The 27,716-nt window shown below is 39.2% G+C and overlaps 1 protein-coding gene across 38 annotated transcripts in view; it reads left to right on the top strand.

The window, feature by feature from the left end:
* nfasca (neurofascin homolog (chicken) a) overlaps positions 1-27,716 on the top strand; it is a 108,259-nt gene that overhangs the window by 65,706 nt on the left and 14,837 nt on the right. For 17 of the 38 annotated variants that reach the window (XR_533796.3, XR_533797.3, XR_533795.3 and 14 more), the window contains 24 exons: positions 616-812; positions 1,657-1,779; positions 2,577-2,747; positions 3,606-3,653; positions 5,334-5,445; positions 6,386-6,570; positions 6,653-6,784; positions 7,423-7,575; positions 8,103-8,214; positions 8,434-8,600; positions 9,365-9,512; positions 10,939-11,063; positions 11,609-11,653; positions 13,002-13,103; positions 13,685-13,882; positions 14,244-14,314; positions 15,247-15,469; positions 15,568-15,683; positions 15,794-16,004; positions 16,950-17,072; positions 17,396-17,569; positions 20,761-20,790; positions 23,080-23,304; positions 24,329-24,448. Coding sequence is in view for 32 of the 38 variants with exons in the window: in XM_008410279.3 (XP_008408501.2) it covers positions 616-812; positions 1,657-1,779; positions 2,577-2,747; positions 3,606-3,653; positions 5,334-5,445; positions 6,386-6,570; positions 6,653-6,784; positions 7,423-7,575; positions 8,103-8,214; positions 8,434-8,600; positions 9,365-9,512; positions 10,939-11,063; positions 11,609-11,653; positions 13,002-13,103; positions 13,685-13,882; positions 14,244-14,314; positions 15,247-15,469; positions 15,568-15,683; positions 15,794-16,004; positions 16,950-17,072; positions 17,396-17,569; positions 20,761-20,790; positions 23,080-23,304; positions 24,329-24,448 (3,311 nt within the window). In the remaining 6 variants the exon portion in view is untranslated. Of the gene's footprint in view, positions 1-615; positions 813-1,656; positions 1,780-2,576; positions 2,748-3,605; positions 3,654-5,333; positions 5,446-6,385; positions 6,571-6,652; positions 6,785-7,422; positions 7,576-8,102; positions 8,215-8,433; positions 8,601-9,364; positions 9,513-10,938; positions 11,064-11,608; positions 11,654-13,001; positions 13,104-13,684; positions 13,883-14,243; positions 14,315-15,246; positions 15,470-15,567; positions 15,684-15,793; positions 16,005-16,949; positions 17,073-17,395; positions 17,570-20,760; positions 20,791-23,079; positions 23,305-24,328; positions 24,449-27,716 lie in introns of those variants that run through there. The other 21 variants (XR_014087686.1, XM_008410306.3, XM_008410302.3 and 18 more) reach the window with 10 other exon arrangements.

Here is a 27,716-nt window from a genome sequence, read left to right as displayed (position 1 = left end):
GACCATTCATGCTTATAAAATTGTCACCAAAAGACCTTACTGACTCACTCAGTTGTCATCACTCTGACACTGAAAACACACAGCAGAAAGCTTGGTTCCACTGGTTTATAGGTGCGACTTTAATCTAGATGTTGGCTCTTTTCTCATGGCCCATTTAATCTAAGCCAGTGTTTTTACAAAACTCAAGTTATTATCTTTGGACCTAAAGAAGAAGAATCTAGAGTGAGCACACAGCTTCAATTACTAGACCTGAAATCTGGGTGTGGTGATGGACTCTGACCATCACCACACCCAGAGCCACATAAAGACAGTTACAAAGTCAACCTTCTATCATCTGAAGAACATCTTCAGGATTAAATGTCTAATGTCCCAGATCTAGGGAAACTCATCCATATGTTTATCTTTAGTTGAATCGATTACTGCAACAGTGTCTTTTCAGGTCTGCCTAAAAAAAAAATCAGTCCTCCAGTTGCAGATTGTCCAGAACGCTGCTACTGGTGTTCTGACTAAGACCAGGAAGACGGAGCACATCACACCAGTTCTACAGTGCTTGGCATACGTTATTTCTTCTTATGCAGTTTAAATGTAATGGTTAATTCCCTGAATGTTCCTCAGGTTCTCATGGAGGAGGAATGGGAGGTTGTTCAACATTGGCAAAGATCCCAGAGTGACTATGAGAAAACGCTCAGGAACCCTGGAGGTTGGGTTCCGTAGCGGAGGACGACCAGAGGACTACGAGGGAGAGTACCAGTGTTTTGCCACAAATGAGCTCGGAGTGGCCCTGTCCAACAAAATACTGCTCCGCGTCTCCAGTAAGAACGTTTTTTTATTGTTAGAAGTATGTGTTTACAGAGAGCATAGAGAATCCCATAGAGAATCTATGGAGCATTGTAAGGAGGAGGAAGAGCGACCACACTGGTGCACACTGATGCAGTGACTCATGCAAACGGAGCCCAACCAATTACTGAGGGCATAGAAATGAACAGGAAAAGTGACATTTCTATTAAAAATGTCCTTTTTTATTGATCCCTTGTGATATTCTAATTTTCGGAGAATCTGAATTCTCGGTTTTCATGATCTCTAAGCCAGAATCATCAAAATTACAAAAAAATTAAATTTGAGCTCAAAATATTCCACTCTGCGTAATAAATTAATCTATATCTGTAATGACTTATAAGTTTATGGCTGGACCAAAATGCACAACAAACTTACAAAAATCAAAATGAGCACAGGGAACCAGAGCAGAACAAAAAAACGACATGAACAAGGGACCACAGTGAGATAGCAGGATTAGACATGAGGAACCAACAAGGAGGAACTGATAATAAGTTGTATATAGACTGGGCAGGTTGAATCCTGAAGTAGAGACAGATGGATGATTAGAAACAGGTTGCAGGTGCGAGGGGAGAGAGAGAGAGAATGGTACAGGGGGCGAGCGAGAGTACACGGGACATTTTCTATTTATTTATTTTTCCTTAACATTCCGGTTCTTTCTGTGTGTTTCTACTATATCTTTATAGTTATTGAGATACACTTATGCATTATTTTAAATTATTTGATACACATTCAAGAGTTCATTTTTAAATTTTATTGTGCTTTCTTTTGTACACAATAACAATAAAATGAATTCTGATTATGTTGCCCTTTGTCTTTCAGAGGCCCCGTTATGGCCTAAGGAAGTGCTGGCCCCGGTGCCGGTGACTGAAGGCTCCCCTCTGGTCCTACCCTGCAACCCACCGCCTGGCCTGCCTCCTCCACTCATATTCTGGATGGACAGCAGTGAGCAAACCTTCCTCATAGACTTGCTATTTCCTTATTAGAAGAAGAGCATACTTGTTTTTTCTTTTTTTTTAAGAAATGAAGTATCTGTTGTTTTTCCTCTTCACTCTCATCACACAAAGAGCCGTGTGCAGGCATCAGCATATTTAGGCTTGTTTTAACCTGATCAGGAAAGCAAGAGAAAAACTCAGAGAGACTTGAATGTGATTTGTTTTTATTCTTTCAAAGAATTAGTTTTTTTTTGGCTCTAGTGGCCTTTATTTGATAGTTAATTTACAGGAAAGAGGGTAATGAGAGAAGGGGGCAGACATGCAGCAAAGGTCACCAAGGCCAGGAATCGAACCTGTGACAGCTGCGTCGAGGACCAAGGCCTCCACATGTGGGCCGCGCTCAACCCCTGCACCACCACAGCACACCGTTTTTATTCTTTTTTTCACCTTTCCAAGCAGCTGGAAAAGTGAAAAGTTAAAACTGGCAGCTAACCCCTACAGAACATTAACTGCTGATGTATTTTTCAAATAACAACTTTGTATTTGGAGAAAATTACAATTGATCACCTAAAAAAGATTTAAAAAATAAATAAATAAAAATCTTCCTACCTTTTTTTTATGCCTTAAGAAAATAAAAAAATTGGAAAAAAAAATCTTGACACAAAGGATCATAATTTATGAATGAAAGGGTTAATATAGCACATCTATGAAATCATGAAAACTAAATAAGATAGAAATGAAAACAACGTTGAGTTTTTTTGTGTGTACTTTCCTATAGTGCTAATGTTTTCCCTTCTTTGTCCACAGACATGACCCCCATCCATCAAGACAGGAGGGTTTCCATGGGTCTGAATGGAGACCTGTATTTCTCCAATGTTTTGGTCCAAGACGGTCAAAACGACTACAGCTGCAACGCTCGCTTCAACTTCACATACACCATCCAGCAGAAGAACCCCTTCAACCTCAAAGTTCAGACCAGTAAGTGGCAACATGCAAACACCAGTGAACATAACGTTTTGTCACAATGTATCGCAGTTCTATTGTGATAATGATAAAAGTGACAATAAAAGGTATTTGTGACATCTTTTTTAGGCAGCTGTGTGTCACGGCAATTACACCCCCAAAAAACACAAATACAGCTCTTGAAAAACATTCCTATGTCTAATGAATAAACTTAATTTGGTAACTGTATTTTCAAATGTATTGTTTTTTAACTTAATGAGCAAACAGTGGAGAAAAAAGAAAAGTTGTCAATCCTGAAAGTATAGACAGTTTTAGGGGGTTTTAAACATCATTTGTTGGAAATGATCATAACTCAAAATTCTTAACATGATAAAAAATTTATATATTTATTATAAAGTAAGTTTGAAAATTGGCACTATGAAAGTAATCTGATAGGACAGCTAGCAGCTTAATTCTGTTTATTTATTTTATTTCCTACAAGTGTTTTGAATAGATATTTGTCCTGTATTGTATCATCTTCTAAAATCTCCCAAAGTTTGAATTCACTGTAGTGCTTTTCTGTTGATTTAAAAAAAAAATCAACTTGCCAAAAGAAAAAAAAAAGAAAAATCTATGTTTTTCAATGTGCTTCCCATGAATCTAATAAGAACACATATGTTTGTGTGTTCCTCCAGATATGAGTAATATTTATGCCATTTTAGTAACAGACAACTAGTTTACATGAAAAACAACCAATGTTACTTAAGAAATCTAATATAGCACTATATGGAATGGAACAAATTCAATCAATCTTCCAGGTTAATTCAGTACCACTACCTGGTTCAGCTAGTTTTTGCACTGATCAGCCATTTTTTTTGCGCCTGCTGTTTCCAGGGGAGCCATATAATGACACATCTTACAATGCCTCTGATCCCTTCGGTGGTGAGTTTGTTTACGTCACAGTGGTCTACTTCCTGATAACCCGCTAGTCAGTTTTCACAATAGCATCTTGTACGCACTAATCTATGCCCAGTGAAGCTGAACCTAATCTAAACTAACTGCTTAATCTACGAGCTCTTTAAACTCTGCATTGCTCTGTTGCTATAGGTTGTTGTGTCTGTGTTTCCATTACAAATGTGCCCAAATCTCTGTCTATATTCTGCTGATCTAGAAAAAGAACACAATTTTACAATTGTGGCATTTCCACTAAATAAGAACTAAAATTAAAATCCCATGTGAATAAGCTTGTTTGTTGTTAAAAATCATGGTAGAGACAGATGTAAACAGTTACCATGGCGCTAGCGCTCATCATCTACCAACCATCAGAGGAGAGGTTGTTCAGGTATTGGAGCGACAAGCCCCGCCTACTTGGGAGCGGCTACGTATGTAGCGTTTTGGGGAAATTGCAGACTCCGATTTTACAGAAGAGTGAAGGATTCAACACGTTGAAATGACACACAACTTTTTATGAAGTGTGCGATGCTGCGAGAGCTCTGGTGGAGCCAGCTGCACATTGTCCGGATCATCCTCCTACTACTTCCTGACGTCTTCTTTGTCGTTTTCTCCAATGAGAAAACGACTTGTGAGATGTGAAAAAAGTGTTTTTATTGCAGTTTTGCGAAATGTATATATTTTGACACGACTGAGAAACCACCACCTCCTAGCGCCAAAACATTTTGTAGAAAAACCAGAGTTTTTTTTTTTTTTTTTTTTCTTCAAAATTGGCGTCTTTCCTTTAAATAAATTTATTTTCCCCATTTCAAATTGCACAATTTTATGGTTAATGGAAATGCAGCTTCTGTAAGGTTAAAACAGTCTTTATTGTTGATCGACTATGTAATTTATTAATGAATAAATAATGTTATGGCCTCTGAGTGGTAAAGTAAATGACCACTTTCTATTCTTTGTAATAGAAACGTTTCCTTCTCCAGGTGAATATGTTTTTCTACGAACCTACCCACCTCACTTCTTAAGTGCAAATTCCTTACAATAATTAGATATAACTGTGGTGTTGAACTGGGGCTTTATGAGTTCAAGTATCACACAGGATAACCTCCTGTGACCTTTGGTAATAGAGACATATTTCTATGACCAAATCAGATGCTCAGATGTCACCTGGATTAACCAGGTTTGTTTCAGATGTTGGGGGTACAGAGTAACATGAATAACTCAGGTTTCATCTGGAGATCAGACTAGAGCAAATGCCTTCTTTTAACTTTAGCATTCAAAAGAACAAAAACCACCAAGGTTGTTTTTTCTTTTTCTTTTGGAAATTATTACCATAATTTTTCATCAGTGCACTAATGGCAATGAGGAATTAACTTAAATATGTTTCCAAACGCAAACTTGGCTAATTTGATGTGCTGCTTTTCTAACCCAATGAGAGTGAAGATGAATGAGCCCCGTGCTGTATCTGTCTTTTCTAATGTCTTCCTGTCAGACAAGACTGAGGATGTTAGCCTCTTCCTCAGGCGAAACTCAGCCACGAGGAAATGATCGGAATAATATTATTAGATGACGTGAGAGGGAGGATGTTCAGCTGCTGGTGGGACGCGGCTCACGCTCCAGGGACAATCAATGTGTTTGTCCCCATAACAACCTGCCACCGTCTCTCATTTTCAGGCCGCAAAGTAGCAGAGACACCGCCATCCTTCCTGTCTCCTGAAGGGAGTGGGAGCTCCAAAATGGTGCTACGAGATGAGCGATTACTGCTGGAGTGTATCGCTGCTGGGCTGTGAGCACGAACACACACATACATACGCATACATACAAGTGAGAGGAAATTAAAAAACATACATACATACATACATACATACATACATACATACATACATACATACATACATACATACATACATACATACATACATACATACATACATACATACATACATACATACATACATACATACATACATACATACATACATACATACATACATACATACATACATACATATTAAAAGAAAACTTCTATAATTCAAATGCTATTAAAACTGCAATATGTAACTTTCTTTAAAGAAAGATGTTTTTTTACTACTGTAAATCTGTCGCCATGTGAAAAGATCTGAAGATCTGTCTGAAGAAATTCACCTAACCAAAATCACCCAATCAGAGCCAGGAGGCGAGTCTTAGCGCTGTAAATTAACCTCACGTACTCGCTGCTCAATGTGCTAATGGTGGTGAAACTACTTACCGTCACAGGAAAACTGTTTATCCACCGTCATAGGGTGGCCATGCTAACTAGCCTTGGCATTTGTTGAAGGGTATGCTAGCTGCAGCGAAGCAGAGAGCATGGAAGGGAAGGAGGAGGTGAGCAGCACCACAAAGAGTGGTGATTGACAGCACTAAGACCCTCCTCCTGGTTGTGATTCTTTGTTTCTAGTTAGCACTGGGAGAAAGCAAAGGAACTCCTTTTTTTTTTTTTACGAATTATCATACCAAAACTGATCAAAAATGTCATGACATAGTGTCAATTGTAATATATATGTAAATATATACGTATATAATATATATATGAGAGAGAGAGAGAGAGAAAGAGAGAGAGAGAGAGATATCTTGGTTTTCTTCAGGGAGATACTTTGTTTCTTCTTGCTGTATTAGATGTAATCCAACCAACAGAGTTATTACGTCAAAGTTTTACACATGTCTCTCTCCGCCCATTTTCCTCGCAGTCCGACTCCCTCCATCAAGTGGTTTAAGAGGGGGGGAGACCTGCCAGCACTAAAGGTGAAGTTTGAGAATTTCAATAAGACTCTGAAAATTCTCAGTGTGTCAGAGGAGGATGCTGGGGAGTATGTCTGCATGGCAGACAACCGTCTGGGCAGCATACGCCATTCCATCGATGTCCAAGTTAAAGGTGAGGACGAGACAGTGCTTGTTGTAACAACATGAAGGAACCTGTGTTATTAGGCTAAACTGGCTCCTTTTTGCCCCCACAGCTGCTCCTTACTGGTTAGACAAACCCACAAACCTGGTGCTGGCCCCAGAGGAAAATGGCCGCTTGGTGTGTCGAGCCAATGGCAACCCTAAGCCCAACATCCAGTGGCTTATGAACGGCGAGCCAATAAACAGTATGGCTTCTTTTTTGACTCGTTTTGTTTTACCCATAGCTCCTTGTTGCTTTTGTTAAATTTGGGGCAAATGCACTTTCAACGATTAGTTTAATCCGTCTTGAGAAGAGCCACATTTAACTATACAGGATCATTTTTGTGTGATGTATCCAAGTGACCTGATCACTACGTTAGACATTTAAGGAGATGCAGTAAAGCAGTGGTCCCCAAACTACGACCTGCGGGCCGCCTCCACATTTGGTCCGGCCCCCTGAACAATACCAGAGACCATTCAGATCATATACCAGATTTTTCTTCAACCACCAAGGGGCTCTTTAGCAGGAAGTGTGTCCTGTAAACTGTGGGTGTTTTGTTTTGCATGGCACATTGCTGCCATCCGTTGGACTTTTAGGGAACTGCTCGACTTTTATGTTATTTAATCAGTACGGTTGCCTGTAAGTAGCAGCTTATACTTCAAAACGAGCCTTTATGTTAACATATGAGGAATTCATATGTTAAAGTTACTTTCCCTCAATGGAATATATACTAGTCAATCCCAGTGACCGTTTCACTAACAGTTTTTGCCCATGTGCTTTCTGGGTAAAAATCAATCGAGAAACGCGCTGCTTCATTTTCTCCTTATGTTTCTCTTTTTCTAGAGATCACAGAAACTCCAACAAGCGCAAACAGAGAAGTTCTAGGTGACACCATTCTGTTCCGCGGGGTGCAGATCGGAAGCAGTGCAGTCTACCAGTGCAACGCCTCCAACCAGCACGGCTACCTGCTGGCCAACGCCTTCGTCAGTGTTCTCGGTGAGACGCGGAAAGCGGGGCGGCCATGTTTAGACAGAGTAGTTTAGGCAGATTAGGGGGAAATGAAATTAGCTGAACTGAAGGTGAACCGTGTTTGAAAACAGTGTAAAAATGTAGGTCAAAAACAGAATAAGTTAAAGGAATTAGTTTAGCAGTTTGTAAAGCTATACATATATATATATATATATATATATATATATATATATATATATATATATATATATATATATATATATATATATATATATATATATATAATGATCAGTTTCTCTGTATATGTTTGAGTAAAATGAACATTGTTCTTTTATTCTATGAACTGAGTGGACTTGACCAAAAGCTGCAGCTGCTCCTGCATAATGTTCACAAACTGCCAGGAACAGGGACAAAACTGTAAATAGATAAAGCTTTATATCAGGACCAGTTTGTTTGTTTAACCTTCCAAACACACAAGATATCATTTCTTAGAAATTTAAAAATGTCCCGATGACCTTGTTTCAGTGTTGTTACCTTTAGTTTCCGTGTTACAGACATGGCTCCACGGATGCTGGGACCCAAAAATCAGTTAATCAAAGTCGTCATGAACAACCGAACCTTCCTCAACTGCCCTTTCTTTGGCTCTCCTTTACCTGAGCTGCGCTGGTGAGCATCCCATAGTTTTTTTTCAAACTAACACAGCTCCTGTGATGTAGAATGACTTACCAAGTCACTGACAGGTCGCACAATTTAGTTATATCAGCTGTATGCAAGTCCTGTGTCTCTGTAATGTTTCTTATTTTAAATTTAAAGCTATATCGGATTAATGTGTTTTAGGTAATTTTTTTTTGTTAACCAAAGCTAACCTTCACCTTTACTCTGGAGGTTTAAGAATGGCCAGGGCAGTGGGCTGGACGGGGGTCAGTACCGGGCCTACATCAACGGCACCCTGGAGATCAAACGCGCTCGAAAGGAGGATGAGGGCATCTACACCTGTGTGGCTAACAACATGTTGGGTAACGCTGAGAACCAGGTCCAGCTGGAGGTCAAAGGTCAGACATTGCTTAAACACTAACTTTCATGATAGTTTGAACAGTTATTTTCCTTCCTTGTGCCAAATAGCCTGCTGTTTGGGGGCGAGTCAAGCTCTTCAGTGCCTTTTCTTGACGTGCCTTGTGTGTCCATTTGCATTCCGAGTTTAATACAATTAGAAGACATCAGGAAATACTTTTTTTTAATAAATAGAAGAAAAGAGTGACACCATCAGGAATTCATGAGGTTTAAACAGGTGGCGGGAAGAAAAATGGCTTCATCTTTCAAAACTCAAATGAAAAAACAGACACGGAGAAGAGTTTTGGACAGACTGGTAGTTTAAACTCATCAGTGAAAAACATCTACAGTGATTAAAAGTGACTAAGTGGACAGTTGAAGTACATTTACGATATCTGAGTTTTGTACATGGTAATTACCGATCTAGGAATAGTTGGCTGTAAGAAGGAATGTCTGCAATTAATCGTTTTATTTCCTCAGAACTTTGTTTCTACCACTTGATCATGCCTCTTCTCTTCAGATGTATGTTATTCCTTCTCTGTTGGAGGTGAAGGTGTTTAGGGGAGTGAACCACTTTAACTAGTCTGTGATCCCTGAACGAGGAGGAGCCAGAGGAGGGCGAGTGGGAAAAAGGCTTTTAGGAAAACAGAATTTGATATAGAGATGTGTTGATGAGGCCGCTCAAAGATGTTGTTCAGATGTCGTACTATGTGACTGTCAGTGTGCCTATTCTACTTTTTTTTCTGTCATTTTAACTCTGATTTAGAGCCTACTCGTATAATTCAAGCTCCCACGCACCAGTCAGTTTTGAGGGGCTCTAAAGCTAGCTTCCACTGTAAGGTGGTGTCGGACCCCAGCCTGCCCACCAAGGTGACCTGGACCAAGGACGGAGAGCGCCTGGATCTGGGATGGAGGTATGATGTCTGATTGTTTTTACCAATTAAGCCTCCTTTTTTAAAAGTTTATATCAGAGTCAGAACATCTTGGATTTAAATTTGCTTCCTGGATGGGATTTTTGCTGCATGTCAGTCCACTTTTCCTAGTTTCACTTTTTGAATGTAGTCATCATATATAATATCATGTCTCCAGTTTGTCAATAAATCTGAAAGATTGTTTATTTCTCTTTAAATGGTCCCTCATTAGTGAAGAAAAGCAGAGCTCAGTATATGGATTGCGACCATAAAAAATTTGGAAAACCCTCTCGGCTAAACAGCTCATCCTGCCTTTGGGTGTCGTTGATTGAATCGGATGATTAAAGTTTGAAGAAGCAAGATACTTTGGCGATTTAACAATTTAGTTATTTAACAAATAGGTATGTTGCTCAATCATACACAATACCACAACAACCTGAAACGCCTCCTCATTCTGGCCACCAGCTTGGTCACACACTGCTGTGGGATGGCATCTCAATCCTCAACCTGCATCTGTAGCAAGTCAACACTAGCAGTGTGGTTGAGTTGGTCACTGCGACCAACAAACAGCAGACCAAAGTTGACCTTTCTAGTGTTCAGTGGGGTCAAGGTCATTGATGTAGGCAGGCTTTCTGTCCTTCTAACTGCCAGATTGTGGAGGTTGCATCAAATTCAACCAACCAAGGAATTGATTGATCCATCAATCAGTTGTTTATATAATCCTTTAAGCATCCACAATATTGATGAACCAAAGTGCTTGGCAAAATCAGCATAGCTGTGGTGGTGCAGGGGTTAAGCACAACCCACATATGGAGGCCTTAGTCCTTGACGCAGCTGTCGCAGGTTCGATTCCCGGCCTTGGCAACCTTTGCTGCATGCCTTCCCTCTTCTCTCATTACCCACTTTCCTGTCAATTAACTATCAAATAAAGGCCACTTGAGCCAAAAAAATCTTTACAAAAATGTAAATAAAAAGTCAACATATACAAGAAAAAAATAAATAAAAACAAGGTTAAAACAAGGTAGAAAGTAGAAAAACTCAAGTACATACAACTAGAAGTGGCGTCATGTTTTTAATTTTGTAAAGGTCTGAATAGAAAAACGTTGTTGGCGTTGACTTAAAAAGATCTTGTTCAGTTACAGATTGAAGATCTAGTAGAAGCAGGTTCCACAGTTGACGCATGGCACCAGAAAAAGCTTGATTACCCCAACGTCTATGTTTTGTATGTGGAACAGCACGTAAATGTTCACTGCTGGGCTACGATTGATCCAAGTAGCAACTGTAACCCAGATCGTCACTAATCAATCCTATCACATGCAAGGAAAAAAAGCAGAGGGCCTACAATTTAGTCTTGTGCCACTCTACCGTAATTTTCAATGAACACGCTGCTCTATATTACTTAACAACTGATCCGTTTTCTGTCCTCCAGGCTGAAGAAGAATGAAGAGTCCCTGACTATCCCGTCTGTCAGTGAGAACGATGAGGGAATTTACACCTGCACTGTTAAATCTGAGATAGACCAGGACTCGGCCTCAGCCCGCCTCACTGTCTTAGGTACACTAGTGTACAGAATGGTGCTGCAAAGCACTGATGTGATCTGACAGAAACACAACTCCCTGTACCAGTGATGTTCATTTAGTACAATGTAGCTAACTCAGTGTCTTCACATAGACTCATAGATGTAGAGTAGATCACTGTGCATATAGTGATGGAATGTATTGTCTGAAGAAAATATGCATATCCAGCAGCACTACAGTGTGTATTTCATACAAGAAGAACGTGATGATAGAATAATAATGTGTTGTTTGTAGTGAAGCCAGCTAGTTTGAATAACATGTAGCAAACACTAAATGTTCCAGCCTGGCATTTAGCTAGATAGCAATTTGTTTCAAGAAAACAACACATGTATTAAGATGTAGCAAATTAAAGAAGGCAATCTATTTAATCATCTTCTAAGCTCTACATTAAATTAATGTCTTTATCAGAAGCTACATACAATTGAATTGTAATGATACTCAAGTTATATTTTAACTGTTGTTCTCCTTTGCTGTAGACTAACCTAATTAATCTAACCTTTATCCCCACCTCCTGACCCACAGAGGACGCCTTCCTCAACCCCTCAATCTTTAGTGCCTTGCCTCCAGGTAACACATGGCTCAACTGGAAGCTCGTCTGTCTGTTTTTTTTTTTTCATGTCCTGATGCCTTATTATCTACTTTATGTTTTTGCTTCCATCTCTATATCTACAGCATTTGAAATTTCCCTCCTGTTTTATGTTTTGCCACCTTACAATCACAATTTTTTTTCTTCTTTTTTTCTTTTTATTGGGATTTTTACGTGTCAGACCAAAGCAGAACAGAATTGTGACGTAGAAGTCAAACGAGGCACGGCATTGCACAAATATATAATATATACATATGTGTCTCTACATTGAAAGACTTAGGCCCAAAACACACCGGATCTGGTTTGGCATGTGATCCGACAGAACATCAGGTCGGATGATGTTGGCAGCAGTTATAACTCCTGGAAGTCAATGGACCCTCGCAGATTCCCTGAGACTGTCACGAGTCAGACAGGAAGTGAGACCCGGTGGCAAAATAAAATGCATCCGCTTTGGGGAAAAATGCTAACTCAAAACATTTTTACTTGTAAAGAAAAAAATAGTAGTGTACTACTTATCCACAATGGGAGCTCAAAAGTATGGAAAAAATGAAAGTGAAAGTGTGATGTTGCTCGAGCAGCTTTTGGGTTTACTGGCCCAAAAGCCCAAATCCTGTTTAGTCTGGCAGGATTTTCAGTTCAGTCTGGTGGTGTGTTGACTGACGGACAGTTGGAGCCTGTGTGTCAGCTAAAAATCAGATTTTAGTGTGAAAAGCTATAATCTAATGATGTGTTTTGGGACTTACCTTGTTGCTTGTTCATCTTTACAAAAGTGTCCACTCAGTCAGAGTGGATTAAGATTGTCTGTGGAAATGAATCTTGCTGCAGATTCTGAATCTGATATGAATCTGTGCTTTGATGAGCACCATCTCCATTTCCTTGAAAAAGAAATGTTATCTCAAGAGACTTTCTGACAGAATAAAAAAGTTAATTCCATTGTTCCTAAGGCTATGGGTCTTTTGGTGCCTCTAACACATTTTCTTTACAAGTATGCACTTTGGTTTGTGTTGGCCTATCACAAAAAATCCCAATAATATGTGCAGATGTTTGTAGTTGTGATGAACAGAATAACATTTTCAATTGTTGGAATAACAGAATTAATTAAATATCAATGAAAGTTTTTTTTTCTTTGGCCCTTTGGTTGAAAAGAGTACAAGAAAGATTTTATGATCTTTTATTACTTTTATGGTTTTTGTTTTTGTTCTGTTTTATTTATTTTCTAAAGGTTTTGATAATCTAACCAGGTATAGGCAGGCCTAGTGTACAGTATGCCATGAATGAAGGTTGTTGTGTGTGTGCTTATGAGCAGTATTATCCTGTGTTCCTCTGCAGACCATCCAGACCCACCAATAGATCTGGATCTGTCAGACCCGTCAGCCCGTAGTGTTCGCCTCACCTGGATTCCTGGGAACGACCGCAGGAGCCCTGTCACAGGTACGCTCTGGCCGTGTGTACCTGTGCTTTTTTTTCAGGTGTATTCTTCCTCTCTTGGCTAAAAAGCATTCATGTTAGGTCAACTGCCTTTTCGTAGTGTTAGATCAAAAACGTACACTCTCTCTGTGGCAGAGAGAGTGTGTACGTTTTTGTGTCTCAATAACGGCGTTTCCTTTACAAATTGGTGCAGATCTTTGTCTATATTTTGCTAATGTCGAGAAAACACAACTTTGCAATCGAGGTATTTCCTTTAAATAAGAAAGGAAATGAAAATCACATGGTTGTTTACGCGATAAGTGATTAAAATTTTATGGTTAATGTAAATGCAGCTTATGTCACCATGGTGAACTAGCACTTGTTACCCCTGCCTCTCGTACAATGACTGCTGGAGGTGAGAGGCTCTGACAAGAAATCCACAGATCAATATTTTGATCAAAAAAGGCTTTCAATGGATGAAAGCCATATTTTCAGCACAAGCTGTACTTGGCTTACTGTCACGCAGGGAGTATAACAGCCTTGAAGAATTATTACTGTGTCATCCTTACATGGTTTCATTCTGAAGCCCGTTGTGCTTTCTGCAGATTTCTTGGTCCAGTTTGAGGAGAACCGCTGGGAGCCAGGCAGATGGCAGAACCTGTCCTCTTTCCCTGGAGACCTCAACTCTGTCATCCTGCAGCTTGCCCCCAATGTCAATTATCAGTTCAGGGTCATTGCCATTAACTCAGTGGGTCGGAGTCAACCTAGTCAGCCCTCACCTCGGTACAAAACCACCGCAGCACGTAAGTAGCATCAAATCTAAAATCACATTTAGTGCATGCCTCTGGCTTGAGTCAGACGATAATTTAGTAAAATGTTTCATTTGCTGTACAGGGACAGCTCTTTATTCAGTAAAGATCTCAACAAACACTACCATGTGGCACCCCGTGTCAGGATTTGTAAAGAATTGTAATTTGATCAACGTTACCTAGTAATCAATAACACCGTGTTTGCCTGGGATGACAGTTAGCCAATCCTTAACATGGGAAACACAAGAGCATGCGCTATATATAATCTTTATTAACATAGGTTAGAAAAATGATTGCAAGAAAAAATCTACTTGCTCATGTTTGATATAAATCTATTCATCTTTTTGAAATTCAGCCCCAGATTCAATTCCCAGAGATCTACGTGGTTGGGGATCCAATAAGGACAACATGGAGATCACCTGGGAGGTAAGGCACCACGCAATAACAGAATCAGGGAAGCAAATCGCTCATCATTCAGAGAGATTGGTAGTAAAAAAATATTTGAAGAAGAAGATCAAAACCAGTTTTAAAAACGGAAATCAGCCTCATTGGTTGCGCAGGTGTTAGAGCGTGCGACCTCAGTCCTCCACGGGTTCGAGTCCCGGCCCGTTGACCTTTGCTGCATGTCTTCCCCACTTTCTCACAACCCGCCTTCCCTGACAGTCTAGTGTGAAATACAGGCCACTAGAGCCAAAAAATACATTAAAAAATTCAACGCATGTCTTAAGTTAGATTGCTCCAGTGACCCCCTGCTGTTGAGCAATGAGAACTACATGCAAGTGCTGGTTATCAAAATAAATCTACAATAATAAAGAGTAAATTGTAAATTCTAAAATGGTAAAAAGTCATGATTCAAGACTAATGAAGCACCAAAACATAAACATTGCAATCCATCTTCTCCACTTGCAGTTTAGAAATAATTTTAAACAGTAGTTGGAGTCTGATTGTAAGTCTAGTTAAATATGTTAAGTCTAGTTATGACTTAACACATTTAAGTCATAACTATGTTATAATATGTTAATAAATTTAACATGTTTTATGTTAACTTTATTATTTATTTTTATTTCGAACATGATAGTATAAAAACATGCACAAGAACAAGGAATTCAAAAGACATATTTTTGTACCACAGTAATCTTGACATGCTCAAAAAGAATGTCAAGATCATTTTTCTTAAATATTAATGTTTAAATTCTTAATCTTTTGGCACAACCTTTTAAACTTTTCACCTTGTTATTATTTTTGACCTCCTTGCAGATTCCTTCTGATTTTTCTTTTTGTTTGTTTTACATCACATTAAGACTTTTCAAATCGTCAAACCGGGCAGCTTGAGCTTGAAGCTTGATTTGTTTCTCTAGCCTCTGCGCGATCTGGAGAAAAACGGCCCAAATCTGCAGTACAACGTGTGGTGGAGACGGAAAGACTCTGGGGACGACTGGACCAACGTGACCACGTCTGAGACCAAATATGTCGTTCGCAACACTGAAACATATGTGCCTTACGAGATAAAAATCCAGGCCAGGAATGAGTTGGGATCAGGACCCGAGTCTAACATCGTCATTGGATATTCTGGAGAGGACAGTGAGTGTAAATGCAACAAATATTAAGAAAAAAAAAAGAAAAAGTTTTTGTTTAAAAAAAAACTAGCGCCTGAATTAAACATATCGCGCTGTTTTCAGAGCCCACTGATTCACCCACTGAGCTGCGGGTGTCGAAGGTTGGCAGCACCAGAGCAAACATCCACTGGAAGCCCGTAGATCTGAGTTCTGTCCAGGGGGAGTTCAAGGAGTACAGAGTGAGAATGAGGAACATTTTGAATTGAGAACTGACTCCACTGCAGACCCCCCACCCCCTACTTTCTGACTTTTCATCTTACCCATACGTCCTCTCTTTCGTAATTCCCAGTTGTACTACTGGCGCGAATCCAGTCTGGTTCCAGGGCTGGTGGTGAGCAAGGAGAAGAAGACCACTGGGTTCTACACGACTGTGCCAGAACCGTCCGGGATTCTCAAAGACTTGGTGCCCTACTCTAAATATAAGATGTTCATGGTTGTGGCCAACAGTCGCTTTGAGAGTCTACCCAGCAACAACGTGGAATTCACCACTGCGGAGGGCGGTGAGGACCCAACGAACCACACTTTATCATAAACATCAATGTCATATGAGAATCATGCAACCCTTTAGTTGGTATGTTCAGGTTATATCAGTGTCTCTGTCATTCACACTAGCTGTGTTTGCGATGTTACATTAGAGCTATGGATTCAACATGTTGCAATGACACACAACTTTTTATGAACTGTGTGGTTCTGCGAGAGCTCCGGTGGAGCCAGCTGCACATTGTCCCAAAAAATCCCCCTGAAAGCAAACCATCATCCTCCTATCACTATCACTTCCTGTTTTCTTCTTCTTCGTCGTCATAGTAATTGCGACTCCGCGTACGTACCCTGTGGTTTATGCCTTTGCTCAGGGTGATGGGAGAAGATGTCGCCACCTGTGTGTGCTCCATCAGGCTAACCTGTCAACAACATTAGAACTTGATGATTTTATCGTATTTTTGTGTTTTATTAAAAACAAAACAAACAAAAAAACAGTCATTACTTTCAGAAAATAAAACATTATCAATCTGAACTTGAACACATTTTTGGATGGAGTTACTTTTAAAGCCATGACAGTCTTTAGTTTTAGATGCATTTTAGTAAAACTGTTAAAAGACATTTAAAGCACACTCTGTCCTGTATGTTTTATATGTTTTGCTCATTCAAATATCTAATTAAAATTGATAGAGTGTATATAGATGGATATGGATATGTTTAACATATGCAGAACTATTCACATAATTATTTCCTTTAAACAAACCATCCTGTGAGTCATACTAACCACAGGGCCCCCTAAAGGCTTTGACTGGACAACACTGGTATAAAGTTGAGAGATTTGTTGTAGCCACTAGTCGTTAGTAATTAGTTGTAGAACTTTATGTTCAGTATTTGGTCTAACCGTGTCTCTTTGTTTCTCATGTCCTGTTCTTTTCATGTTTTTCTCTTCTGTCTTGAAATATTTGCAGTTCCCGATGCTCCCAGGTTCTTCAGGATTAACCGCAGAAGTTTGGACACACTCTACTTGGAATGGGGCAAACCATTAGAACCCAACGGCATTCTAATTGGATACCAACTCGTATGCCAGAGAGGTGACTTCATTTACTTTGTGACTCTTCCAACCATGACTGGACAATATGGCTTAAAAACATATTATTGATTAGTTTCAGGTCTTTGTTTTAAATTACTGAATTACTGCCAAACTGCTGGTGTGACCTTTCCTGTTTTACCCACAATTTTCAATCCAAAGGAAAAAAAACAACAAAAAAATACTAAGACTGGTTGTGGGATAGTAATAGAATTCATGAAATCCAATCATTCCAATCATCGTCTCTGTGGAGCAGTTATTGCCCACTAACACTGAGAAGTTCTGATGCCACAGTAAACCATGACCATGCTCTGTGTTTGTGTCCAGTGAACGGGTCCAGACTGGATCAACAGGAGATCAAGACGTTCCGTCCCAACGTGACAGACTTCATCCTGCGCCTGCCGGACCGGTCCGCTCGCTACAAGTTCAACCTGTCAGCGCTCACCCAGGTGGGAACGGGAGAGGTCTATGCCGAAGAGTCGCCGCACTTTACCAATGAAGGTGAGCATTCAAAAAAAACAAACAAACAAAAAAAAACCCTTCATTTTTTAAGAAAGATGATGTTTTGCCAAAAGGAGAGAAGGAGTTAAGATCAGCTGTTCATCAGTCTGAGAATGTAATTTATAAAGTATATTCAGAATAACAGATAAAGCCAAAAATGATTTCAATGTCTCTTTATATTTAATTAAAAGCAGGATAATCTTCTTAATTATCAATATAAAAATCTTCATTGGTGTCACAGCCCCTAAGCCTTTCTCCTGATAACTGAGCAGCTTTCTGCATATTTTCTCTAATATTCTGACAAATTACCTCATGATATCCAAGGCTATCAGTTTGGAAGCTCTCCTTGCCATCACCCTAATCTTTAGCTCCATTCAGGGCTCTGACTGAGCCGCACCTAAACACACAACATTCCTCTCAGTCAGAAGAAACATTCTGGTAAAATCCAAAGACAAATTTCAGCTGAAATATGTCAATATGTGTGAAAATCTGTGTTCTTAACTGGATGTACCATGAATACAGAACCAACAGAACTGTGACTGAAAGAGTGTTGACCCAAAAAATATCACTACTTAAACTCATGCTACTGTGTCCAGATGTTCCTCTCACCTGGACACACAGGAAGCTGAGGGACAGTTAAATAACTGAATTCAGCTAATAAATACCAGAGCTTTGAATTTAATAGGAGAGTTCAACTCAGAATCAGAGTCAAATTTCCTTTTTTTTTGTCATTGTACCAGAAAGCGCAGCAAAATTTAAAGGAAAATTAAATGATATGAGAGTATAGATGGCAATAGGGGAATGATTTGAAAGCTTCCGTTTGTCTTTTTGCAATAATAGGAGAAAGCTTACTGTCTCCAAAAGAACTTTGTTTCACAGCTTCGGTTGTCTGCAGTTAAAAGTGCAGCGGAAAGTTAAAAGCGTGCAGTGCATGTTTTGCTCTTGCACACAGTGGTATTATGGGTGAAAAGCATTCAGTCTGTTTCTGCACAAACTCATCGAACCAATGATTTGGGTTTGTTTCACAGCCACTAAGCTAGTTTTTGTTGTTCAGAAGTCTTCTATAGACCCAAATGCCATTGAGTTCATAATGCGGACATCAAAGTGACAAATGCAGGTTGATCCAAGCTGGAATAATCCTCGGTACAACAGCTAACTTACAGCAGAATGACTGAAGATGTTGGCACAGTCCTCGACCCACAGCAAGCTGAAGGAAGCTGCGCATAAAAGATGTCAGCAAGCTTCAATGACCTTGTGCACCTTTAGATAAAACACTTGCACAACAACATCAAAGTCAGAAAAGGCCACAAAGCACCTGAATACTTAATGTTCTGGGCTCCAAACCTCGTTCTACAAGCTGTAGATTCTTGAACTGTCACTATTTTTACATATTGCTTTCTTTTAAGCGCATCTATCACTGCTATTAATAAATAATGACTTGCTGCCGTTTACTGATGAGATCATTTTTAAAAGTCCTGGTCCATAGAAGTTTAGGACTAATATAGAGTTGTTATTTTTTGTACTATTGGACAGATGCTATATGACTGACCTTATTGGAAATGTCTTAAATCTAAAATGTCTAGATAGCAGTGATTCACTCATCTAAATTTCCATCCATTTATAATACAATAGGTTGTTTTGTGTACTTTGACCTGCTGTTTAAAAACTATTGCATCAGAATATATAAGAGGAATGTTGGCAATACCTTTTTCTGTCATTAATTACATTGCGAACAGAGACAATGGTACGCCTTGTGTGAGAGAGAGCAGCTGCTGCTCATACATGGTTTACTAATATTCTAAAACAAAGAAAAAATGTCTATTCAGTTAAAACTTTAAACTGGCATCAGTAGCTTATAATAACGGTTAAGGTTGTTAACAACGGGAGCATTGCTGAAACAACAGCCTCTGTGTGTGCTTCCTAAAGAATGTTGTCCCTTAGTTTAAAATGGGACCAATTTGTCAAACTCAAACACATTCCTTTAGCAGCAGCTGAGCTTTTACTGATCATGAAATTGTGCAAATTCAAAATAGCAAAACAAAAGCACTTAATAGAAACATGCCAATTTCGAAAAAAAAAGTTAAATTTTTTGATAACATTTTTGGAGGCACTTTATTTGAAAGGGTCTGCAGAAGACTGACATGACACTGTCATAAACATGACATAACACCTATTGTGAACATGAAGGAGTCTTTATGACTGTTGTCATCAAGTGTCATTCGGTAAATAACGGCACTTTAAATGCAAAGTTGTATTGAAGGTTGTATTAAAAGTCCATTAAAATGGACAATTTTGCATTAAAAGTGTCATTATTTACCGAATGACACTTCATGTTCATGACTGGTGTTATATCATGTTTATATCATGTGTATGACAGTATTACGTCAGTCTTGTGCACACCCCTTCAAATAAAGTGTTACCAAATTTTTTTGTGCTATGACAAGGTTGTTTTTTGGTCATACTGAAATCTGCAAAAACCTCAATGAAAACACTTTTTTTCTCATCATGAGTCATGACTGTTTCTATACAGCAGGAACATCATTTTTTTTATTGGCAGCTGACTCCACCAGAGCTCTCATAGCATTGAACAGTTTGTCAAAAGTTGAGTTTGTCATTTTAAAGTGTTGAATCCATAACTCTTCTGTGAAATCGCAGACTAAAATTTCCCAAAGACGCCACATACGCAGCCACTCACAAGAATAAGGATCTTCCCACTCCAATGCCTGAATAGGACGCAGACGCCTCCTCTGATGGCTGACAACGTGCCATAATATCATGGCTGAAATATGAATATATCTCATACCAGAGATTACATCTGTTGCCTCCATGATTTGTAATGACCCATTGCGTAAACAGATTTATTCATTCAATTGCAAAATTGTGTTCTTTTTTTTTTAGCAGGACATCAACAGAGTTTTGCGCACATTTGTAATAGAAACACAGGTTGAGAGAAGTTGAAAGCTCCAGCTAATGAAACAGAATGACTCTTGCCAGCCTTCCTGTTACCTGCTGAAAGTCTAGTTCTCGCTCACGCTCAACGAGTGTTTAGGCTGGTAAGATGTCCTCCAGCCCATTTCTGTGTGCCTTTATGGTTTATACCAGTGACAGTTTGAAACGGTGCTATTGTCTTGTTCCTTCCTGTCTCACCCACTTTTCTCCTGTGTCTTCTGTGTCTCTGTTCTTTCCACCAGCAGAAAACTTTACTGATGCTACAGATGTAGGTAATGGGGGAACAAAAAGCACAGTCTCATTGACCATTGCTGTCCAACACTGACATTTTGTTTTTATCTGTCCATCTAACAACAGCAGCAGTGCAGTCACTGTTACAGCCCTTAGCGACGGTTCTGTTGCTGCCCCACTGTGGCTTCATGCAGGCCGGGTTTTCAGTGCTGCTCACAGCAGCATGAGAACGAATTGGCTCTGTTATGGAAGGAGGAAGCTTTATGTCAGGCTGGCAGGTTTTTTTTTCTATATTTCTTCACATATTCACACAAGAAAATTGGTGTTCAAGACATTAACATACATACACTAAAGGTTGGAACCTTATGTATGTCTGTATGTATGTATGTCTAAATCAAATTTAGGCAAGATAAAGAATAAAGAAAGAAGTAATAATAATAATAATAATATAAGCCTGCTTTGATAAAAAAATCAAAGCAGGCTAAGTGTAACAAACAGGTAAATTCACAAATAACAGCAATACAATCTAGGGGTCCATCTGCACATCATACTCATTGAAAGCATATTAATAAGGAGTTTGAAACACACTTGCGATATATTAGATGAGGTATAATATGACTGCCTGTCTCCATCTGATCATCCTTCCACTTTGTTTGAAGCCGCTGTCGGTCCACTGCTGCTGCTGTGTGTTCCCAGGGGTTTAACAGGCATGGTGTGCGTTTTACCAGTTTGGCTGCATTTCATAATGCTCTCTTTTATCATTACTTCTACTCCATAAATGTTTTTAAGTCTATTTGTGCCTCTGCTTACTTTAAACTTCCGTTCCTGAAACACTGGCACCTGCTGGTGCGTCTGTGTAATGCAGCCTGACTGCATCACAGTCTCTGCCGTTTTGCTGTGAGATGCAAAGGAACTTTTTGTAGCTGCTAAAGGTTTTTTTTTTTTTGTGGCACTGCTTTTGTCACTACAAAAAAAATGAATGCCGCTGCATCTCAATATACAACCACAATGATGTCTTTTTTTTTTTTTTTTTAAGTGTGCAAGTTGTAGGGAATGCTGAGGTACACAACACTTGGATTGCTTAGTCATCCACTGGCTTCTTTTTATGTTTGTTTGTTTGTTTGGTTGGTTTTGAGCTTCTGCACATCTGTCATGATGTCGTCTTTATGGATCACCACTGTTCAGTGAATCATTGGCAACTTCTGAATGTGACAAGTAAGGTAGCATGAAGTCTTTCCCTGAAGTGACCTTTGAAGCCACTGAACTGTCATGGCTTAAAAATGCTGGTAATTTTGTGAAGCGCTGGTTAAGGGTATGCATGAAATACATGACAATAGCATGCTGTATGAGGTTTGGGGTGTTGCTTTTTGGGGTGTTGTTGTTTGGGGTGGTGTTGTTTGGGGTGGTGTTTGGGGTGTTGTGGTTTGGGGTGTTCCTCACATGAGTCTGGCCGCTTCATCATTGTGTTCAGGTTAACAGAACTAATGCAATTCAAACTGTTTCCTTGAAAAGGTTTCACATTAATGCATGTTATTCTGGAAACTCTCTGAGTATCAGAAGACAAACTAAAGGTCATTCACATATTGTTATTACTCAATGTCATTTATGAAAATCTGTGCAGAGAGCTTCATTCAGATTGGTTAAATTTGTTCTAATGTCAAGCATTTAAGTTATTGGACCCAAACTGAACCCTTAAGTTTTAGTTTTGTTTTTGACTTCATAATAAACTAAGTTGAAGTAATTTTTCTTCTTATAGTAAAACTAGAAAAGATTAATGACTGTAACATAGCTGCTGTAGAACACACCATCTTAATTGCCAGTAAGAGCCACACGTATTACCAATATTTCACCACCTGGTGGCAGCAATGTTGAGCTATGTTAGTTAGTGTTGTGGCGTTCTCAGCCATTCGTACTTTAGATGTTCTCAGCTGCGGCACACCTGAACATGTCTGTGCTGCTCCTGTGCCGTTGTGCTACAGGATAAGTCATTTGAATGTGGAGTTTTCAAGGTGGAAAACATCTAAAGGATTGCAGGTTCTGAGGACCAGAAAATAAAAGACACCACACACACGCACACACAAGAGAAGGGAAGTGGAAAATGAAAGGTTGTCCTGGCTGTCCTCTGTTCTAGCATCTGACTGAATGACATCAGTGACAAAATAAAAACAGCTGTGGTTTGTGGGTGATTTTGTGATTGCTCCAGTGAGGGGAACATGATGGCGTTCAGTTCTACGCTCCATCGTCTAGAGTGTCAGTGTGTCACAGTTTTGTGTGATGTTCCTGCTGCCTTGTGTTTAACCCTCTGCTCTCTCCTTCTTCCTTCCCTGTAGTTGAGCTTACGGATGCCACCCTGTTTTCTGTTTCCTCTCCTACTCCCACTCCTCTTCCTCCCCTTCCTCCTACTACCATCCCTCCCACAACAATCAGTATCACAACTCCTACCCCTCCTCCAACAACCCCTCCTACTACTACCACTACTACTACCACTGAGGCAACTACACCCTCCACAGTTCCTGTGCTGGTCACTACCAAGCGAGTTGATCAGAATGTCTTGGGTACATGTTGTATTACTGCTTTTCACTGAGTCTCACTTTGTAGTTTGAAGGAATATGGTTGACTTCTCCCTCCTGACAAAAAACAGGAAGGTATGTCAGGACTGCATCCTGATAGGCTGTGCTGTATGTTGCACTAAAAACAGACATACTGGAAAATTGTGTTGTATGACATGATAAATCCAGTAGCCCTTTTCAGATCGTGCATTCTGTCTGTGCTTTTGGTCGTGACGTGGGATAAGGGAGAATAATGTAAAGTCAACTTAACAATGTTACATCTCTAATCTACTTGGTAGGTAGTCAGAGACTTGAACTGTACGAGTCAGGTTTTAAGGGTGTACCTTGAGAATACTATTGGCTCCTTAGATCTGTTCTGAAACCTGTGGCGATCCGTCAGGTCAAGCATTATCTCCTGACCTGTGGAGTACACTTTCATTGTCTTGATTCAGTATTGAAAAATACAGATTTACTTTTATCTATTAATCTTTTTCATGTTCACATTTTTTTATTTCGTAATTTTTTATTTTTTTTTGCAAAACAACTTAAGATCCTATTTGTGAAAAGGTCTATATATATTATTTACTTTCATGAGAGCTAAGATACACAGGTTAGCCAGTTAGAACCCTGAACACTTAGCATACTGCCCAGCTCAATTCTTAAAGTTGTAGGCCATGCCTATTTGATCCTGTCTCCTAGCTGCGTGCTCTGAAAGCACACAAACCGTTATCTGTCCAGAGAATATGACATGATCCGTAAAAGGAGGTTTCATTGTTCTGAAAGGGGCTAACGAGTCATTTTTCACAATCAAAACCAGTCGGTCATTAGGGTAGGGTTAGCGTTAGGACACTTTTAATGCAAAGTTGACAATTTTAATGGACTTTTAACGCAACTTTGCATTAAAAATTTCATTATTTATGACAGTGTCATGTCAGTCTTATGCACACCCCATCAAATAAAGTGTTACCTGTTTCTTCCGACTTTTAACCCTTTGCCCCTGATCCTACCCCCCAATAACCCATCTGTGTAGTAACCCCTCGGCGGGAGATCTGGAATCTGACGGTGGTCCCCAACAGTTACTACGCGAACGTCAACTGGAGTCACAACTTCCCAGCTGACAGCAAGTTTGTTCTAGAGGTCACTCTGGACAGTAAGACACAAAGCCTGTGCCGAACGTCTGAAAACATCAAAACATAAAACATATGTTTGCTCGTCTGAGAGCGAATCCCTTGCAGGGATGGCACATAAAGTTTGAAGAGTAAAATGTGAACGCCTTTTACCAGACATGATCTTAGTGTTGCTGTGATTGTGCTTAGCATGATTTACAAATGTGTACCAAATGTTTGCGGAGCTGTAGGAAATAAGAGGTACCTATTTTCTGACTGACAATAAATCAGACTAAACATTCCTTGTTGAGGTCAATTAGAGTGATCAAAATAATGCCTGTTTGCTAAATGCCAGAATAATTAAGAGAAGATGTAAATTATTTTTGAAAACCTTTGTAAAGTTCAAGATTTTAAATGTGCTTCCTCGGTATTTGGTAGAATTCCTTTTTAAACTTTATCTTTTCACAAGCTTCTCACAATATTTGTATGGAGATTTTGGGTTCATAAGCCGCTTTGCTCACATATACCTCTTCTCCTCTCCCAGTCATTTCCTATGGGACTGAGATCAGGGCTTTATAATGACCACTCAGCAACATTGACTTTGTTGTCCTTAAGCCACTATATCATTTTGGCTGTATTCTTGGGGCCATTGTCCATTTGGAAAACCCATTTGCCCCCCGAGCTTTAACTTCCTGTCTGATGTCATTAGTATTAATATTTTATGAAGTGCTCTAGTTCATTCTGCAGAAAACCATCCAAACATGATGCGGCCACCACAGTAACAATGGACATTATGACCATACTGATCAGTTCTAGTTTCATGAGCACATGTCTCAAAATTAGGCATTCGCTTCCAAGTACAATTGCAAATTGTAAACTCGCTCCTCATGTAACTTTGGAGTCATTGCATCCTCCACACTGAGCCCATGCAGGTACAGGACATGTTTCACTATGGATAATGACTCTCTTACCAGCTTCAGCAGCATCTGTTCCACTTGGTCCACTCACAGATTTGCACCAGGATGGATGAACGTGGAACCATTAGACCAAAAAATTGGACAAACTATCCTTGTGGAACTTTGAAACTTTGTTTTCTTGCATTTTAACCGATTTATTTTTGTTTTTCCATCAAATCACACAAGAGCATGGTGTGTTTGGGGAGTTACCTTAAAGAGGTTCACAAGTGTGATTCAGTTTAACTCAGATGTTAAACTATCAGAAGCTTGCAAAGCCATGAGATCATCATCTGGGCTTTCCCATGGTGTTCAAAACCATTGGACTCTGTATGAATGTGATCTTCAGAGTTTAAAGAAAGCAATAAATTATCCTCTAATGAAACATCTTTTATTATTTTTGTCATTTAGCAAATAGATATAATTTTGGCAATATTAACTGACCTAAAAAAAAAGAAAATGTGTCTGATTCAGTGTCAGACAGCGTGGAGGTTTTACAGGGCATTTACATATCTGCATGGTGTTATCTAAAATCATTCATTAGGAAACTGGAAAATATAAAAACTGTTTGCACAGATGTTCAGGAAGCAAATACCCCAGACTTGACAAGTGTTTCAATCACTACTCTATTTAACATACAAACTATTAAATCCACAACAGTTTGTAATGCGTGCATTTGGGATATTTTTAAAAATGTATTTTCTGATTATATATTTGTATGACATGAGTTTTCCTGCAACTTATTGTACACATTTATAAATCATACAATGCACTTCAATTACATTTATTTGAACTAAATAAGTAAATAAGTCCTTAACACAAAGAAATAACTGCATAATTTGATTTCTAACACTGTGTATCCATGAAGGGACTGTTTGGGTTTCTTATAAAAAGTCCCTCACCATGTCGTCTCTAGCTCTCTGTGCCATCTCTGTTCATGCTGCTGCCTGGCTTGGAATGCCTCCAGTTGGACTTTCACTTTAAATGGGCCACTCTGATTGCTTTACATGGACTTTTATTTGAGTATGCCACTGTTCTGACCACCCATGTTGTCATAGTAATCTTTTTTCTTTGTGGAACCGGTGCTAGATACTCTTGAATCTTTCCTTTCTGAAGCACATCTTTCCACTTTGTTTTTAAGGTCTAGAACTGGTTAAGGTTGAATTGTTTTGGATTTACAGAGATTTTATTGAGTCCCACTGCATGGTTTTTGCTATGTTTATGGCTAAACAAATTGATATGTGAAGGTGTTTTAATACATTTCCTGTAATAATCTATCAGCTCCACACAGTGCAAAATCAGAAAGTCAAGTTAACCTTTAACTTCTGCGTCACAAAAAATCCTTTAATACAAAAGTGTAGAATTAATAAAAAGTATGTTTCATACCTCCCTTGTTGTTATTTTCAATAGTTATTTTTAATCTCATTGAAACACATAATTTGTTTTATTGAATATGATTGTCCAGGACAAAATGATAATTTCTAAAATCAACTTGATGAAGAAACTAAATAAATAAATAAGCAAAGGCTGCCATATACTAGAGCTGAAGAGTACCCCAGTAACCTAGTTGGTAGTTTCAGCTAGCTTACTGCGTTGCAATAATACTTTTGGTCACTCGACGGAACTTTCACTGCCCAATCAAGACCCACGTTTTTAGGTAGACTACAGTTCTCTTTTTTGGTCCGCATCAGTGTTCCATTACCAAAACACCTTTCCAAACGAACCAGACTTTCCAGGCAAATGGAGCTGGAGTTGGATTAAGCCTTCCACGGTGAGCGAGGAAAATGTCACGATCAGGCAGAAGGGGAGCGGGAGAATTTGTCCCGTCAGACCCTCAGTTTCCAAAACCACACAAAAAAGACCTTGTAAAAGTGCATACAGGGTCAGTGAGATTGTGCACAGAATAAAAAAAGCTTGTGGGATCTAAATGACCCAGTCTCATAACAGGGCTGGTGGTAATGAACTCTTACTTTCCATAAGCAAACGCCACTTTAAGTTGTCCAGTTTATAGATGCAGGCGCATGTAACATTGATTTTAAGCCATTTTTCAAAATGCGTTTTGTAAAATAAACATATTTAGAAGTGGCCATATTGAAATGTGAAGTAGGTCTTATAATTCCTAACTGGAGGTCGACTGAGTCCGACTTCGGAGAGCGTTCTGGTTGATTTTTATGACTGGGAAGTTGAAATTTCCGAGTTCTAACTACAAAGGGAATGGAGCATTATTCTTACAATTTGTTTTGTATGCTTTCTTTCATCACACTGCAATGGGTCTACCCCTTAGACTATGACTGTATGAATAGGAGAATGAAGGTTTTCTGTTTCTACTTTGAGACCTGAATGCACTCTGACTCTAAAC

This window comes from Poecilia reticulata, chromosome 5, assembly GCF_904066995.2.
Source record: "Poecilia reticulata chromosome 5, P_reticulata-male-v2, whole genome shotgun sequence".
NCBI classification, from domain to species: Eukaryota; Metazoa; Chordata; class Actinopteri; order Cyprinodontiformes; family Poeciliidae; genus Poecilia; species Poecilia reticulata.
Note: the sequence above shows the minus strand (reverse complement) of the source record. Positions and strands in the feature narration are given on the sequence as shown.